At 38.3% G+C, this 18,316-nt stretch overlaps 1 protein-coding gene across 1 annotated transcript in view; it reads right to left on the bottom strand.

Moving 5' to 3' along the window:
* The window catches only part of CDK8 (cyclin-dependent kinase 8), a 48,932-nt gene extending 31,824 nt beyond the window's left edge, over nt 1-17,108 (bottom strand). Inside the window, exons 1-3 of the mRNA XM_010005629.1 lie at nt 17,040-17,108; nt 7,343-7,453; nt 4,399-4,539 (exon numbers count right to left, since the gene is read on the bottom strand). Of these exons, the coding sequence (XP_010003931.1) occupies nt 4,399-4,539; nt 7,343-7,453; nt 17,040-17,063 (276 nt within the window). The 5' untranslated portion in view covers nt 17,064-17,108. The remainder of the gene's footprint in view (nt 1-4,398; nt 4,540-7,342; nt 7,454-17,039) is intronic.
* Between the last annotated feature and the right edge of the window lie 1,208 nt (nt 17,109-18,316).

Raw genomic sequence — 18,316 nt, 5'->3', positions numbered from 1 at the left:
CGGAAGAGTAAAAGTTCCATGTTTTTAATTTTGCCTAAAGCATGTACTTGAGTGATTCACTGCCAGATTCTGGAAAGATGCTGTCTACAAAAAAACCACCCTGGCAGTGGCTTCTCATTTATTGTTAAAAGAATATCTTTCATGTTCCTGCTAATCCCAAACCTGGCAGCAGGTACCCTTGGGAAGAGTCCAGGTCCCAGGTAGCTACCTTCCAACTGTATTAGAGCTTATCTGCCTGAAAGCTTATTAAAAAACAGTGCTCATCCCACAGCAGCAGTTTAGCTGAGCTGCACACCAGGAACACACTCAATAGGCTGCAGTAGTATCCTGTGCTAGCATTGGCTTGCAAATGCTCACATCCAGAGCAAAACAATCCCAGACTAAGTAGGACATGGATGTTACTTGTCAAAGGCTAGAAGACTGTCATTCCTTTGGCAAGAGACAGGAAGAAGGAAATGGGAAGCAGGAGCCCAGCTCCATACCTCGGTTTCCAAGTGGCAATTAATCTCTTAGGCACCCACTCACACTGTGCACAAAGAAATAGACCAGGGAATTTCAGATGGAAGTTTCAGAACAGACGATGTTTCATCAGTGTCTCAGCTGCAGTATCATAAATAAAAAACAGTGAGATGTCCTCTGGGGTCTGTTGTTTGAGTGAGGTTTTTCAGGGGGGCTGGTGGCATGTTTTTTACGTATTGCTGCACCACATGAGCACTTCAAGTAGTTTCAGCACAAAATACATTATTGCATATTATGTTAAATATTACTAATTTAAATTGCAGACTAATCTTACCACACAAAACTAAAGGAGGGGTGCTCATCTCTTAACTGAGACTGGATCCTGACTATGTGGATAGGACTACTACAAACTAATATTAATAAAAAGGCACTTTTAAAAGCTAACTAGCCTGGCATAGAAGTTGCTGCACCATGCAAATGGACTTCTGTTTCTAGTGCATAACTTCAAGAAATCTTCCAAGTACGCTGCAAAGTCCATCCTCTCTTTTCTCTCACTGTTGAAGCTGCAGATAGACGAAAACAGATCAGTCTTCTGCTGATTCTCATTTTAAGTGTGGAATAAGAACTTGGAGTAAAGGAAGAAGTCCAATAGCTGGATATCATAAAGTAGAAAAAACACTAGGAAGTCAGCAAAATGCAGTATGTTTCAAGCATGCTTGATAACTAAATTCAAAATATTATTAAAACTATAATTGATGCATTTTGTGGTAATTATATGGAGTGTTCTTATTTCCTTCCTGCTACAGTCAGAGCATGAATAAACAATCTGCTTTCAATCTGCTCTCAGTCATGAAATGAAAAAAAGTTGAAGAATATGCAAGCTAAAGAGGAAGTTTTAAAAGGACTGACATTTATTTCTTGAAGAATTTCACTGGTCTGCTTCAAAGACTTATGGAAAAGCTACATGCTCAAGGACAGCACTTTGCAAAGCTAACAAATACAATCAACATCTCTCACTGATGGAAATGGTGAATTGGCTTTTGTGTAACCAGTGATAGAAAAAAAAACTAGCATGGAATTAGTTAAATAGCTAAGTTACTGGTAAGATTTGTAAAAGACAAACCAGGATTAGAAAAAACACAATAGACTATTACTGTCTTCCTACAGGTTTTGCTGTTTCATACAGAATATACTTACTTTGCACAAATGTTAAATGAATTAAGATTCCTCCATTCCACCATTACAAAGACAAATTTCAGCCTAAGTTTGTGATTTTAATAGTCATTAAGTTTTATTGCCTGGCTTGTGGGTGCTAGCAAGGACGTATTTATGACTTATTTTGTTTCTGATTATAAAATTCAAGGTCTTAAAATACACCAAAACATTACCTACCTAAAAGCTAACTTCACTAGGACATCTTAAAAAAAAAACAAACAAAAACACACCAAAAAACCCCCCACAAAACCCAAAAAACAGAGCATTGCACTTAGATGGAGGACAATTACTTGCCCAAGAGATGAGCATTCTTACCCTTAAAAAAAAAAAATCCCTCTCCTGTGAGAGAGATGTAGCAAAGAACAGAATTTTCTGCCAAGGTATGACATTCTTTAGCTTCCTACCACCCCAAGAACCATCGTTCTTACAATAGCTAGAATATAAAATGAAAGAAAGCATGTTACTTTAGCAGCTCTGTATGTGTATCTGTGCACATCTAAATCTAGGAAAACATAAACCATGCAGAAACTACACCTATCATTTTAAAGGCACAGTAGGAGAAACATAATAAACCTGTCCAGCCATCTAGTCAGGAGTTAAAATGTATGATTTAATACTACTATGCCTGGAGGCTAGGAATATTAACATCAGTTATTTTGCTTTGGATCAGAATATACATGCTAGTGAAGTCTCAACTTGCAGCATATGCCCCTGCCCTGCTAAAACAAAACACCAGGTAGAATCCCTTCTGCTACTCAGGCTACTTCCAGGGACACTGATAAAAGGAAGAAAGTATGCAAATGACACAACTCTTTTTCCTGCATGAAACATGTGCCTTTTAAATTCAGCTTAAAGGGAATGCTGTCAAGATTACAAACACAAAGGTCTCCATGGACGAGGCAGCACAGGCAGCCCCTGCACAGCTTTTACAGGAGTCTCACCAACATGGCTTGACAAGGTTCTGGCGGGAAGACCTCTCAAAACTCTGCCACAAGCTTTTGGTCTCTTCCTCAGATTATTGAAAAATAGCCAATTGTGATGGTGGTTTTTCTGCTGGAAGAAAACTTCATGCTGGACTGAGACCACCAACTCATTTCACATAGGTCAGAAAATGAAATGGTAATAGCTTTTCACAGTTGCCAACTTAAACTGTATTTGAGCTACAGACCTAGATGTGAAAGGCTCTGTAACAAATTACCAATCTCCTGAGCCATCCAGTTAACAACGTGAACATTTGGGGTTTTTTTAAACTCAACTACGTTTCAGTTCCTAAATTTGCTGAAACTGTATAAAGTAGCAGAAAAATTTAGATTCTTGATGACAGGTCACTTGCTTTCTGTATGCCTCTTAAAAACATACTGAAAAGTACTATTGGTGGCAGAACATTAGAGTAAGACAACACATTTCAGTTTAAAACAAAGTATGTCTAAGCAGTAACATGCACTATATATTCCTACATTATGTTATGCTCCACTGTTTCATGAGTTATGACAAAGCCACCACAATCTTGTTGACTTTTTCCCTCAGTGCTGTGGCTTTTGTTCCATTTCTAAAACTAGGAGCAAATTAGAAACAATACCCATACAATTAAAATTAAAAAAAATTAAAATATTTTAATAAAGCAATGCTTCCTTGTATTTTGGTCCTGAAAATGTTATTTATCAAAGACAAATCTTTTCCCATCAGTTTAAACAGAGACTGGCACTCTGTAAAACCATTTATTGGCCATGAAAATAGAAGACAAGTAACTAGTTACTGACTACTTTTCCAGGAACACTATTAAAGCTATTTTAAAGACAAAAGGTGACTCTGGAAGAGTAACAAGGAAGCCAGGCTTACTGCACCAAGCATAGAATAGCACTGGTAATACTGACCCATGGGAATGGAAGGTCAAACTAATGATATTCTCAAACACTAATGAAATTCAGTAATTAGAAGGATCATATACAGATAGTATAATACTTCAATAGTGGGTTTTTTTCAATTTACTTCTAAGAACAAGAGCTACAGACAACTGGGTCAGAAAAACTACCCATTTTTAAGACAATAGAATCAACCCAGCCAGCTATGGGCAGGTTTCAAAGGCAAATATATAAACATAGGTGAGATTCACTAATTTAAAACATTTACTAGAATTTGCTGGTTAAGAAACACTAACTCAGGTCCAAGATGTTTTATTTATACTGTATTTTGGATAAATATCGGTTTACCTGCAGAAATCTTCAAAAGTTGGCATAGCTATATTTCTGATACATTATACATATTAGAAGATAATGGCCTTAAAGTGTCACCTTTGTAAGTAAAACTGATAATTCTGGGGAGTTTTTATTTTTTCAGCAGTTCGTACAGCCAATCATCTTCTCCCCCACCTACATACATGCTGTATTTAGTTATTTATCTTGCCTACAGTGATACTACCAGAGGCATTTTCTGTACCTCAGCATGCCTGTTATTTAAATGAACATATTTAAAAATAGCTTATTTAGAAAATCAAAAAAGGAAAACAGCCATTTGATATACTTTGTTGTCATAAGCATATCAGATCATAGCCAACTTCTAAAATTCACTCTATTAATCAAGGCTATCTCACTGCCATATAAAAGCATATATTTATTAGTACATGCCCTTAGCACAAATGTTTTTGTTTCCCAGCAATTTGTATAAAAAGCAATCTCTGCCCTCAATCATCAACCCAGTGCTAACACCCATTGTGGATCCACTTACCAAATCCCTGTGTAACACCCAGTTAGCATGCAGGTAGTGAATACCATCTAGGATCTGATATAACAGTGACTTCACCATTCCCCGAGGTAACTGAACTGGTTTCTTGTTTGCTTTAGAAGCCCTGTGAAACTTGATTATATGCTGTAAAGGAGAAAAAGAAATCAAAATTTTAAAAAGGTAATGTTTTGATCTAGACCATTACACACAAAGATTGCCAGTAATTCCTTGTACAAACTTCTTATATTATTTTAAACCTTTCATAATTAATTATCAAAACTAGAAACATGTACCTTCAGTACTTATAAAATACTATATGAGGTACAATGATGACTGACTCAAGGAAATCTCTTAAAAATTAAATGAGGTGTTGCTGTGGCTTAACCCTGGCAGGCAGCTAAGCCACACACAGCCAATTGCTCACCCTCCCAAACTGGGATGAGGGAAAAAAAAACCAAGAAAACTGTCAAAGCGTATCCCCCTGAAGATCACTGATCTTGGAGGTTTTAGGGTTATTTTTTTTTTAGGGGTTCTTCTTATTAAGATAGGCTGATAATCTTGGATATAAAAGTGCATTACTTAACTCCTATATTTTACTTTTGGTTTTCTCCTAGAGTAATTATGACATTGTAATATTCAACACCTAACACCAAACTACTCTTGCAAGCTGTATTGGGAGTTTTAAAACTTGAAATTAGAAGCACAGATTTATTTGTTCTTTATTTACTATACCCTTAAAGGACAGTACTCTCAAAACAGAAGCTGTTGACAGAGCAAAGCTATAAATCCATCTATCTGAAAGTCAGCTACCACGCCAGAAACAAAAAAGCCCCTTAACAATTGGAAGTGTGTACAAAGGCAATGACATCTAGCAACAATGAGGAGTCCAAAAGGACATGTTGTTTTAGCACTTGGATCCCAGGTGCCACTAACTTGAATAACACAAAGGTGTGCCACGGTCACGGTAGCTATTTCCATGTTTGCCTCCTTCTGAGAGAGGTAATTTCTAGAATAAACTTTTTCATGCATTCTCAGTTCTTTTCTGTAATGGCTCACACTCGTGTGATCATCAAAACAGCCCTGATCTTGTCCACCTAACACCTGGCACTAAACTTCCACCAAGTGCTCATCCCCATGTTCCTGAGCTTTCATATTCTGGCAGCCAATTAGGTGCCCGACAACTCAAACCCCTTCTGGAAATCGGCTCTCCCCTCTTGCTGCCTCCTTTGCTGCAGGCACTGAGCTTGACTTTCCTGGGAGGAAAAAGCACATCTCTGCTCTGCTGAAGGTAGAAATGGAGCTGCATGGAAGAGTGAAACATTGATGAAAAGATGACAGTCCCTGCCCAGTCAGCCAAGCACAATGTGCATAAGCATCCTCCAGCCTGAGCCACAGGTTTCACCTCCTCTCACCTTCTACTTGCACTGACTCCAAAGCAAACATCATTTTTCATGCAGTAGCCACAGAAAAGTGAATCTTCAGGGACAGAAAGACAGATGGCTCTACTGGACCTTTTTGTTCCTGCTCTAATATATTTTGTGTCCTTTTCCCACTCTTGTTTGAGACCTGCTGCACTAGATATGCTCAGCACTTGAGGACTTGGTCCATAGCTGGTTCTCCAGGGCACAGAGCCAGCCTGGTCACTGCAGCTTAAAGTCTCTTGCATCCAGATACAGTGAAAAAAACAGAAGGTGGTACAGCTAGGGAGCTCTGGAGTTTATACAGGATGTGCATGTAAATATAAAGGTCAAAACTGAGGGTCATTCCCTTACATAGAAGCTAAAGCTTTATTAACAGAAATACTTCTGTAGTGATTTTAGTTAAGTATGAAGCAATGCAAAATGTGTAAACACATGCAAGGACAGGTCACTATAAGTCACAATCATCCAAATACAAACTCTTGAAGCACATTTTGAAGTTTAAAAAAACCCACAAAAACAAAACAAAACAAACAAAAAAACCCCACACAACAAACTAAAACATTCCTAAATTTCTGTGGCTTCCTATGTAACAAGTATGGCAGAGCAGTGAAAAAAAAAGAATGCGCTTTAAAAAGTGCATTAATAAAAACTTCTGCTCCATTTCCTCAATATTTTTATTTCTTTGGTTTCAGTTTTGTACATCAGCCTTTAGAACATCTCAGCATTTCAGCTGTTCAGTAACTTTTTTTCCCCCTCTAATTTTATTTTGGTAACAAAATCTTAATACCAAGTATCAGAACTTCCAAGACATTCAAATGGGAGATAACATCTTCAGTTCAGCTTAGCTGATGGAAAATTGACACATTAGTTCTTAGGCAAATACTGCTTAATTATTCCCAAATGCAAGGAATACCATTTTCAAAAGAAATTAGTTTTGCTCTGGTTTGTGCTGGCTGTCTGAACTACATGCAGAGGAAAAAACAACTCATGAATCGTACTGCACAAATCTTACATGAACACATACATCAAAATTTCCATCTCATTCCAACTTGGCTCTGTTGTATCTTTTGATGTGAATCTTCTGAATACCTTTTAAAGTTAGGTTAGTATTAAGATACTTGTGCTATTAAGAGCAATGTTCAAAATGAACGACATGTAATGTAACTAAAACTCCAAATTGCCCTATTCAGCAAATAAGTTTGTAATTTTTACAATCTACCTGCATAATCAATTACATTTTCCTGCACCCTACTTTAGCTGTAATGGAGGGTTATAGCTGCCTTTATTTAACTGCGTTTCTAGCCACTGAGAGCTGAATGCAGATTTTTATGTCCTTAAAGAAGTCACAGATTAACTGTGTAGTGTGCTTGCCCAACATTTTCCATTGCTTTTCTTTTGGTACCGAAAATGCTTCCAACAAACATGAGGTGAAAAGCTACCCTGTTCTTATGCATCTTCCCTGACCTTGCCACCCTTTTTCTCCAAGTAAAATTCTAGGCCTAGTACTTACAAAAAATTGACCTTACCCAGAGATCATGCTCAGCGTAGTCAAAGAGAAGCCACACTTTCCTGTCAGCATGAGAAAGAAACACCTTTTGCAGAGAAATGACGTTTGGATGCTTGAGTTCCCGCAGCAACTGCAAAATAAATAAAGTCCACAACAGTTACATCCACACATCCAGAGCTGTGAAAGGGCTGGAAAGATGAATACTTTAACAGTTTTTGCTACATACTCTACAATACAAATGAAGTTGAAATCTGCAAGTCATGGAAAACAGCACATTTTTTTAATTAAAAACCAGCCACTAGCTTGAAACCAAAGCTGAAAGCAGGTCATAACACCCATAGGGCATTTACTTCCTATTCATTTCCTGAAAGCTGAAGTCTATGTAAACCTCACTATTATCCAGGATCAAGAATACCCTGCAGCCAGCTGTGGCATCTGCCCTTTCCCATAGGCTGTAATCTTTGATAGACCCATTCGGAGTGTAAAATTTTCTCCTGACTCCCAATTACCTGAAAACCCTGCATTTTATTTGCAGGCATTCAAGGCTGAGTGGGATGACTCACTCAGAGCCTGGCAATGCAGTCAGTGAAATGAAGATGTCATTTGTAAGATGGAGTCAAATGCTCTACAAGGTCAGCACCACCTACAGAAGAAGGTCCAACTCCCTCCCACAACATATATTACACTAGTTGTGGTACTCACAGAAGCCATGCACAAAACAGCTCCCAGGTCAAGAGAAAACTAACCCCCCCACACAAAGGCATTAATTTTCTGCTGAGCTCCTGAACTGAAATGACTCACAGCACCAACAGCAGACCAAGCACTAGCAGACAGACACAGCCAGGAGCAAGAACTTCTTTCAACAAGGGACAGCCATTAAACCAGTTTGGCTGCTTTAGAAACTGTAGCTTTAACCACCACCAAAAGGACAACAGCACAAAAACTGAATGCAGACAGCATCAGTCTATTTGAGCTCTACTGGACATGTTACAACTATACTGTACTCACATAATTGCTAAGAAAGACTAAATGAGCTCTTGCAAGCTCAGTCTGCCAGAAATTGTGACCTTTTTAATAAAATAAATGTCTAGGGGTGTTTGTAAAGCCAAGGACAATTTGAACTACTACTTGAATATAGAATAGAATATTAACATTTTATTTCTGAGATCAAATCTATTTTCAATAAAATATAGTGTTCTCACTACATAGTAGAAGAAACAACATTTATTCCTTTCTACCGACACCTTTGTCACTAGTGGTAACATTTGAGCTGCTACTGTGATAGCAAAATCAGAGTGGACATCTGCATATGTTTGCTTCCTTCTTTTCTATTTCATTTGAGAGAGTCACCCATCTCTACTCACTGACCAGTCTTCAGTGTAGCATTTCTTGAGCAAGAGGACCTACCACCTCATAGAGCTTTCACCTCAAGTATGAGGTCACACAGGGAGACAGAGGGTTGAGGAGACAATGGAACATTAGAAATCAATGCAGAAGGTAGTAGTTTCAGCATGTTAAACCTCTTAAGACTTATTAAAGCATTACATAGAGGAATTTTGAGGCAGAATATGCAAGAAATAATGTGGAATTCTGTAAATGCCTGTAATCCCTACAAGGCATAAGATCAGTATGGGGAAAAGCCAATAAATGCTTATTTGCCATTTTTTAACAATTAAAGCTGGGGACCATCTGCAGCAGACAGACCCCAGCCAGCAGCTAAGTGCCACGCATCCACTTGCTCACCTCCTCAGTCAGATGGGACAGAAAGAGCAAAAAAAACAAGAACATTTGCAGGTGAGAATAAGATAGTTTAATAACTGAAGGAAAGAGGAATTAAAACTAAACAAAACAACCACCACCAGAAGTGATGCAAAGTGATACAATCACTCCCCATATCCCACAGGCAGCCCAGCTGGTCTCCCAATAAGGCTACATTCCCAAAGGGAGGAGGGCAGAATGGGAAGGAGGAAAAGCATTGACCACTCAGCAATCTCCAGAACAGTGGTGAGTTATCAACACCCCTTAGTCACAGATCCGAAGCACAGCACCGTACAGGCTGCTCTGGTGTCAAGGTTTAAGGCTGAACTGCATCCCAGCCAGACACAGTCCAGCACCAGACTGTGGATGGGAGTCAGCCTCTTGACAGCGAATGAGACTACAGGTTTTAAGGATATATTGAACCTTTATAGCAAAAGAATTTTTGATGAATGACTGCAAATTCTCAGCTTAAATTTATGCTAAAAATGTTGATTAATTAACTGTACCCAGAATACTGCATGACAGTTGAGCAATCATGTGTCTGTACCAAAGCCTTATGAGATTTCCTGAGGCCTGATGACATTCCCACACTAGACACAACAGATTATTCCTAGATCAAAGAGGCAGACACTAGTAGAGCTTCATAAAATAGTATAATTTTCCCCTTTCCATCTTCCTGTCCCATTTTAAGTCCACCCTACTCCTTATTTCTCAAGTAGCAGCTATCAGCCACTAAAAAACCCTAACATCTCCAGATCAAATGTGATTCACCTTGGAGAACACACAGAGAATCCATCACCAAAGCTGGTCCAGAACATGACACAAAAGATGAGAAAGTTTGAGTTCCCTCTCTGTCTAGCCTTTGTTAGGTCACTGATAGGAGCTGTTGTGGTTTGTGCATTGCTGTGCCCCATTTACCATTCTTGCTGGTCTTTGACTTTTATGCTGAATAACCATTAACTACATTTTCTTGAAAGCTGCCTTAAAAAACTGATGGGTTTGGTGAAAGCTAGACAGCCACAAGCACCCCAGTGAATAGGACAGCTAATATACACCAGCAAAACGATCAAAATAAGGAAATGATTGCTGCAGTGGTCACAGATGATCCCTGAATCACTGTCGTGGAAAAGCTGAAATGCTCCAGGACAGTGAGACAAATTCAAACACTGTCTCAAGGGCAGAAAGAGCTCATGCAGATGATAACACTGCATGGGCTGTAAACAGCATTTCCAGCAGCATCACTCTCCGTGAACCAGTCTTCTCTAGTCCATATGCCACATGCCTTTCCTAGCAGATGACTTGCCTTGTGTCCAACAGCTGACCAGAGTTCACTGGAGACAAAGCAGACCATAAGAAACACAGCATGATCATCAGTATGATGCCTGCTAATCATAAATAGCACTCTTTGGCCTAGTGACTCTGATATCTAATTGCTTCTCTCCACTGTAGTTGAGTTCTAGAAAACAAAGAAAGGAGACCAAAACTACTTGGTTCTCACTAAGATATGGTTCTTTTTTTGCATATCACACAATGATTCAAGAGCATTTCCACAGTCAGAAAAAGGCATCCCTTAAGTTAGCTGGCTTAGATGCACTTAATAAGGAAGACTCAATACACCTTCAGAAAAACTAGGAATCAGCAACTGATGAAGAAGCTGTTCATCTAGTTTGACTTAACTCTTATAACCCCATGTTGCCCCAATCTAGTGTAGCCCTCACTTTAATAAATACTGTACAATACATAGCAAAGAAAACAGCATCCCTATGTGCAAGTCCTGGGTTCACACTGAGGTTCCTCTATTTCCCTCTTCAAATGCAGAAATAATCATTCCACAATCATGAGGCTGCTGGGGTGGGGTGGGGGGCACTAAATGAAAGCACTCTATCAATGCATAAAATCGTTAAACTGCTTCGCAAACAAGGACAAAGTGGAGTAAGACAGGACATGATTAAATAATCAACTGCAGCATTAAGGCAGCCTGGCAAAGTGCTACAGGACTAAGGCAAATCTTTTCTTGCACAAAGACACTAACAATACTTAACTTTCACATTAAATATGAGCTAAACTCAGCATCAGTCTTGGTGAACATGATCTCCTTCCTCCGGTGTTATTCCCACATTTCCTGTGCAGCTCTCCACCACTAAAGATGCTTCTCAGGAGCCAAGACACCACACTGAATGAGCAGGTTCAGACTGTACTCTTCGCCTAAGTGAGTATTTCCAGCTCTACTGCCAATGTCATTCTACCCCCCCTTTCAATGCTTGCTACTACATGGGGTGCACAGAAAATGTAACCTGCTTAGTGTTGCAATACTACCACTCTTACTCTTTCTATCAATCACAGACTCATTAGCTAAACCAATTGGCCAGGTGACCTGAAACTCCTGAAGGAGCTTCTCTGCTGTCCTGTCTCAGGACATTAGCTATTTTAGAACAGGCAACTCCTTGCTCTTACTGCCTTCCCATGGGGGCTAAGCAACACATGTTCCTCCCACAGCTTAGGACAGCTGGACTCAAAGCCATGGACAGCATCAAGAATAAACACTACCTCAAGCAAAAACCACTATAGTGTTATCTTGCTAGATTCAAAATCTAATAATCTCATGCTTCAAAAAGGTTCGCGTCAGTTCCACCAAGTGGAACAAATAAATCAGGTATTAATAGTCCCGCCATGGCCTTAATATGGCAAGTGGGCAAACAGGGAGTTGGAACAGAAAGTAGATGGCATTTAATGGAGAAAAAGGTGATTTTCAAACCAGAAGACAACTGATTAAGATTTAGTCATCCTGTAACACAGAAGATACCAGGGGAACTACTGCTCCAACAGATGACTATAATAATTCCAACAGCAACAGGGCAAAGAACGGCCAAGCCTATACCCAGGGAAAGGGAGAGCACAACAGGAAACTGACAAACCAAGCCAAAATCCTTATACCCTGACAAAACAAAGGCAGAGAAAGAAACAGTCTCTCTATGTAAAATGAAAGAGGGAGAGAAAAGATATTCTAAGTAACTGACGATATTATCACAAGTACAAATTAGTATGAATTAGTCATAATTCCTTTTGGCTTAAAGGCTGAATAATGTTTACAGAGTCATTATTAGAATTAGATTAAGGAACGGCCTTCAGAGATTTTTCTTTTCTTACAAGTTTAACTTATAGTTTGCTAAAATTTTGAAAGTGTACTTTGCTTGTCTGCAAGAGTGGCAGCAAAATATGAAGACTCCAGAGGTGTAATCCAATTCTACAACCATACACCTCTAAAATTTTTTTTTAGAATCGCAGAATCACCAAGGCTGAAAAAGGCCTCTGAGATCATAAAATCAAGCCTATGACCTAACACCACATCAGCTAGATCATTTACCCTCAATGCTTTAACCACAGACTTATTACAGTAGACCCTTACTCTAGACTCTTAACCCTAGACCATTTCATTTAGACATTTACACCTAGACCCTTGAACCTTAACACTAGAGTCCTAACCCTAGACGGAATTGTCCCAGAAGATCATCTAGTCTAGTACAAGTTCTTATATCCCAAGCTGACTTAACTGCTATCCAGTAGACTCAAGATCTGTTTGTTTCAAGTAAATATGATTTTACAGTTTTATATTCTCATCAGTCAGATATTCCACAGTACTAAAAAAAAAGAACCATGTACCTGTGGAAAGTTCATTTGAACATTTTTGAAAGGAAAACAGCATGAAAGCTGACAAAAGCAATGTAAGAGATGAAGTTACAATACTGCTCACTCTACAAATTTATTATGAAGCTGACAGCACATTTTTGAAACTCCAGTTCTTCAGACATACAACTGTGTGAAATCATCGCTTTATTTTATTCTGTTGGTTTTATTTTTGAAGTCCTGAATGTTGTAAAAAAGAAGCCTGAGAATACAAAATTTCAAGAGGGGGAAAAAAAAAGCAAGCACATTTCTGGCTTTAACTCCTGTGGCTTCCAACACAAATGAGTCTTACATGATCACACATACAAGTCAAAATTTATTAGCACTTCTTATGTGCAAACACATTCAAAGTATTAAAAGAGGTGTTATTAAAGGTTCTCTGAAAGTAAGAAGATAGATTAAGAACCCTGATGAGACAGATATTGGATGTCAAATACTGCTGTTCACAGAAAACATTATGACTCCTAATGATTCCAATCTTTAACATCCCATCAGCATCAGGAATGCTCAAATGCCTCCAAGGCACACCTTAGGAGTGGAAATGATCAGAGAAGACAGCTACTATTCTGTAGTTTCCTGTTCCAAGTAGGGCAGACTGAAGGCTGTTCTAGTTTGTACAAACCAACTACGGTGATTGAAGGACAATACACAGTCAGGAGACAGCCAGAGTACAGCATCATCCACCCCAGATCTGCTTTGTCTCATTCAGCATTTCCATCAGTATCTGCCACCATATCTAGCACTTCTCCAGAGCCAAGTCAAAAATGAGTGCTATCACATCATACTATCTGCTGGTTTTACATACAAACAAGCTTTCCTGGGATATTTCTGTCAACCAATCCAGGCATCAAAAAACAAAGCTACCCAGGAGTCCTGCAAAAAGTAAAACAAAACAAAACAAACCCCAACAACAAACAAACCAAACCAAAACCCACCAAACAAAAAAAACAACCCAAGGTGAAACACAAAAAAAATAATCAACCTAAGCAACTTCTTCCTAACCCAGGGAAGCACAGGCAAGTGAGCTACTTTCAAACCTGTTAAAAGCTGAATGGAAAATGCTAATAAACTCTAAAACTGTCAAAAAGTCCCTTGATTACTTTAAAACCTAAGACTTCTGTATAGGAAACTGCCCAACTCAAAATCCTGAAGCCCAGTTAACTACCCCAGCTTCCTACAGCCTTGAAGAATTCTCCTGCTTTGTGAACTGTGAAATAGCATTTGCTGCACTATTTCAGGTGCACTGGCTTTAATTACTTTCTTCCTTGTGATAAAATTAGAAGAGGAAGAATTGAGTGGGCTTGTATGTTTTGTGTATTTTTACACACATCTTCTCACTATTCTACCCCTCTGATCTCCCATCTAATACAAATCCATCTCTCAGTTTGATAAGTGTGCAGTTTCAGTGTCTGCTTAAATCCTCAGAAGTGAAAGTGCAGATCACAAAAAAAAGATATCCCAGGCAATACACAAATCTGCAGAGAACAAGAGATTAGCAGCCAAATCTTCAGTTAATGTTCTGGAAGAGGCAGGATTCACAAATGCTTACCATGGTGGATGAATCAGGGTAAGATAAGGAAGGATAATCACACTGTTACTATCTTGATATTAAAAATACTGATTCAATTAACACAATTAGCACAGTAATTGTTAATACTACCAGTTAAACAAATGGTTTACATAAAATAATGGAGAAAAAAACCCTCTAATTTTAATAGAGTGAAAGACTAGCTAGGTTCTTCAACATTAGTTCTAAGTTCTCATACTACAGGATGTACTGAAACACAGGAAGTCTTTCATACACATATATATGTTGATCTCACCCCATAATTGAGTTGGCTGCTTCAGCTCAGGTCCCTAATCCAGTTTAAGCCTTTCCCTGAAATTGACGTATTTCAATAATGATTTCATTTTTCTCAAGATCTGACACTGTTCTTCAGCTTAGGTGTCTGCATCAAATAGATGTCTTAGAAGAGTAGGCTATGGGCACTTTTAAACATGTAAGTTACTCAATAGTGCAAAACTGCAGTTAGTTGTCATAAACAAGACAAAAGCCACTGCAGAGTTTTAAAAACAAGGGAGAGCTTCACTGGCATTTATATCAAACTGCATTTTTTCCAGATAGTCACAGAGAAATACAGACCAGCTTTACCTCTCCAGAGAAAATTAAATGCATTCACTTCCTATGCAAAAAAGTTATCCTGGTTCCTTTTGATAGCACCATGCTCACAAAATGCTTTAACTGAGGAAGGCCAGAACATGTTGTAACAACGTCTGGCATTCAACCTTGACTTTTTACATATGACAACACATAACTTTATTAATTAGATGTACATATGACATTTTAAGCTACAACACTGCTGATTAACTCTGTAGCATTTTCATGTATACATTACACATACATAATCAATACAAACAGTATGGCTACTATCCTCAATTTGATCCAGCTCCATATGAGGTGCCTTTTTTTCCCTTTACAATATTAATTGATAAAAAGAGGAAAAAAAGATCTATTTAACAGAATTAAAATTAACAACACACTTTGGTGAAAAAAACTTTCTGTGAACTTCAAACAGCAACAGCAGAAGATCACTAAGAAAAAGATAATACAACCCTAGAAGTCCATGGTGAACTATTAATTCAACTTCAAGGAAAATTCAACCACAGTATCAGTAGTTGCAAGCCTGGAAGCATAACCAGAAGCAAAATTAACAACAGCTCAAGAAACTGTGCTTCAGGTTATTCTTTTGATCCCCAGACCTGCTTTTCGATTTCACTCCCCTCTTCTCTTGGTGCCTTCTTTCTTGGCATCTTTGATGTCTTCTGTACATTCTCCTCCCTTTCCCCATTAAGCCTGTTCCACATGAATACTGCATTGTACTGCTGCTATCTTAAAAGGATGCTGCTGCAGCAACTCAGAGGAATGAGAAAATCTCCTAGCTTCTTGCTCCTCCTCCACCACTACTGGGGACCCTGCTGCCCAAGAGGAACGACCACAACACTCCTCAAGTCCTGCAATGAGGCCAAATCCTTCCTGACTGTCAGGCAAGTTAGGGATTCTATTTCAATAGATAGAAATAGAGTTAGGGTCACATCCAGAGCAGAGACACCTCCCTAACACTGGCCAAGCTTCTCCTGTCAAATTCAAGCAGAATAAACTCTTCAAAACTCTTTAGGTAAATCACTGCAAAATGATAAACAAAAAAAAATTGCCAAATCCCTCTGAAACGGTAGCTAACACTTCCCAAAAACATTCAGCCTGAAGGAGTCACAGTATTTGGAAATTTTCTACCAGAATTTTTGAAATAAGCAGAACTTAAGATTGTGTTTTTCATTCCTTCAGTTCAGTGCAGATGTCCACAATGGCAGGGAGACTCAGCTTTAACCAGTGGACAAGAGCTTCTCCTGACTCATATTCTTCGTGCTTCATTTTTTTCACTTCACTCAGCTTATATGCTAACATGCTTGAAATTACAAAGACAGCTGGAAGTTGACCAAGTAGGAAATCCTGGTACCCACTTCAATCAATAAAAATGAAATTGGGGTGGATCTAATTTTCCACTCTTGAGGAATACATACTGAAAGTGAACTATTCACTTCTCACATACATGTAAGTTAAGTGCATATTCTTTTAGCAAGCAATTCCAGTTGAAACACTAAGAAAAATAAACCCAAGCATCAGCAAAACATATGACCATAAGAGTTAAACTTCAAAATGTGGGTTTTACCAGTATTTCTTTGCAAGCTTGTCACAAACCATACCTAGACCACATGATTTATCAGTTTCTAAGAACATCGAATATACAAATATGAAACTGAATAACCTAAAAAACTGTTTGAATAATATTCATGTGTGTGTTACAGACTCCAAGGCAACGCCAGTTTAGTTTGAAGTCTTCACTTAAATAAAATCTAACACATTTTAATTGTTATGAGCCAATCAGAACTAATCTCTTTGGGAAAATAACTGAAGTACTAATGCAAAGATCAGACCAAACATGTAATTTAAGCCACTGACTCTAATAATGTTTTTAAACTGCCACTTTCAAAGTTAATCTGTCCAAAGACAGACAGTAAACTGTAACTTAAAAGAAGTCTTTTTTAGACAGCAAACATAACAGGTGCACAAAATCTTCCATGACATTTGTACTTATTTTATACCTCCATGATAAAGATATAGCACCCATGGTAGAAAAACAATTCAGGAAACAAAAACCAGCATGCAATCAAATCAATAAGTCTGTTTACTAGTAGAAAGAACTAATGTTACTTACTGCTATTTCTCTGCATGCAGACATAGAAATTCCAGTACCTTCTATTTGCTTTAAAGCATAATCTTTATCATCTTTCCTGTGAAAGAAGAAAATAAGTTTTTTTAAAAAAAAATTGCACCATGAATTCAATGTGAGCTCTTTACCACCATTCAAAGGACAGTTTCTAATTAATACAAACTCTGCATCTTCTTTTAATGGCTGGATACCCACTTAAACTGTAAGCTTGATAAAGCTGAAATATAAATTTGCTCTTCACTACGTAGAGGGTGGATTTTTTTACTGCAATTACCAACATTCCTTCCATCCCTTCCTTCTCTTATTAAGAAGAAAACAAAGCAAACATTTAGTACCAACTGGAAATAAATCCAGCTAGGGCTACAGCTCCCATAAATGTATCACTCTGGGACACAGTAAGTCTTCACCATATTTTTATGAATTCTTGAGTAGCCCAGAAGCAGCATCACATCTTTTCTTTCCTCTAGGTCACAAGAAGTGCCCTAAAGTTTTGTTCCTACCAAACTAATAAAACTACCAAGATTAATAAAATATCACAAGACATCTGTGCAAGCTGAATAACCCAGATAAATGTTTGTTCAGCTTTAAACACTTAAAAACACCACCACCCATGCTTTAACTAGCATATACCTCATAGCCATTTACTTAAAACGCAAGCCTATTAGTGATTCCAGCTACCGAAAGCAAAATTAAGAAGAGATACATTGCAGAAAAGAAGACATTGACCTCGCGGCCATCCTCAGCCTCAAAGAGCTCAGACTTCAAAGAGGTGGAGTGAGTGTCCTTTCCACTGGTGTCTGGCATCCTCAGCACTTCTGGGGGACATGGCATTTAACAGTATCGCCTTCAATATTTGGAGTGCTTCTATAAGCCCCAAATCTCCAGGTTACATAAAATTCCTTATTAATTTTTAATGAAACCAGCTTTCACAGCTGTGAAGAGCCAGCCTGAAAAAGCTGCAATTCAAACATCCAGGCAAATAAAACAAAACTGTAGTTAAGCTATTAAAACATAAGCACTTGTTTCCACCACCTCTCAAGAAAAAAATGCATGGCTTTGAATTGCTGCATTCCTACCTGAAACACACACTTGCCCCTATTCATCACTACCTATTTAATGCCTCAAAGTACCAGGTATGCCCAGTAGATTTTTTCATGGGGTTCAAAGACAACCCACTGTAAGCAATAACCTTTCAAAACAGCAAAGAGAGAAAAAGTGGGAGATTAATGGACAAAATCTGAACACAGTTATTGAGCAGAAAG

This window comes from Chaetura pelagica, unplaced genomic scaffold, assembly GCF_000747805.2.
Source record: "Chaetura pelagica isolate M959 unplaced genomic scaffold, ChaPel_1.0 scaffold269, whole genome shotgun sequence".
NCBI classification, from domain to species: Eukaryota; Metazoa; Chordata; class Aves; order Apodiformes; family Apodidae; genus Chaetura; species Chaetura pelagica.
Note: the sequence above shows the minus strand (reverse complement) of the source record. Positions and strands in the feature narration are given on the sequence as shown.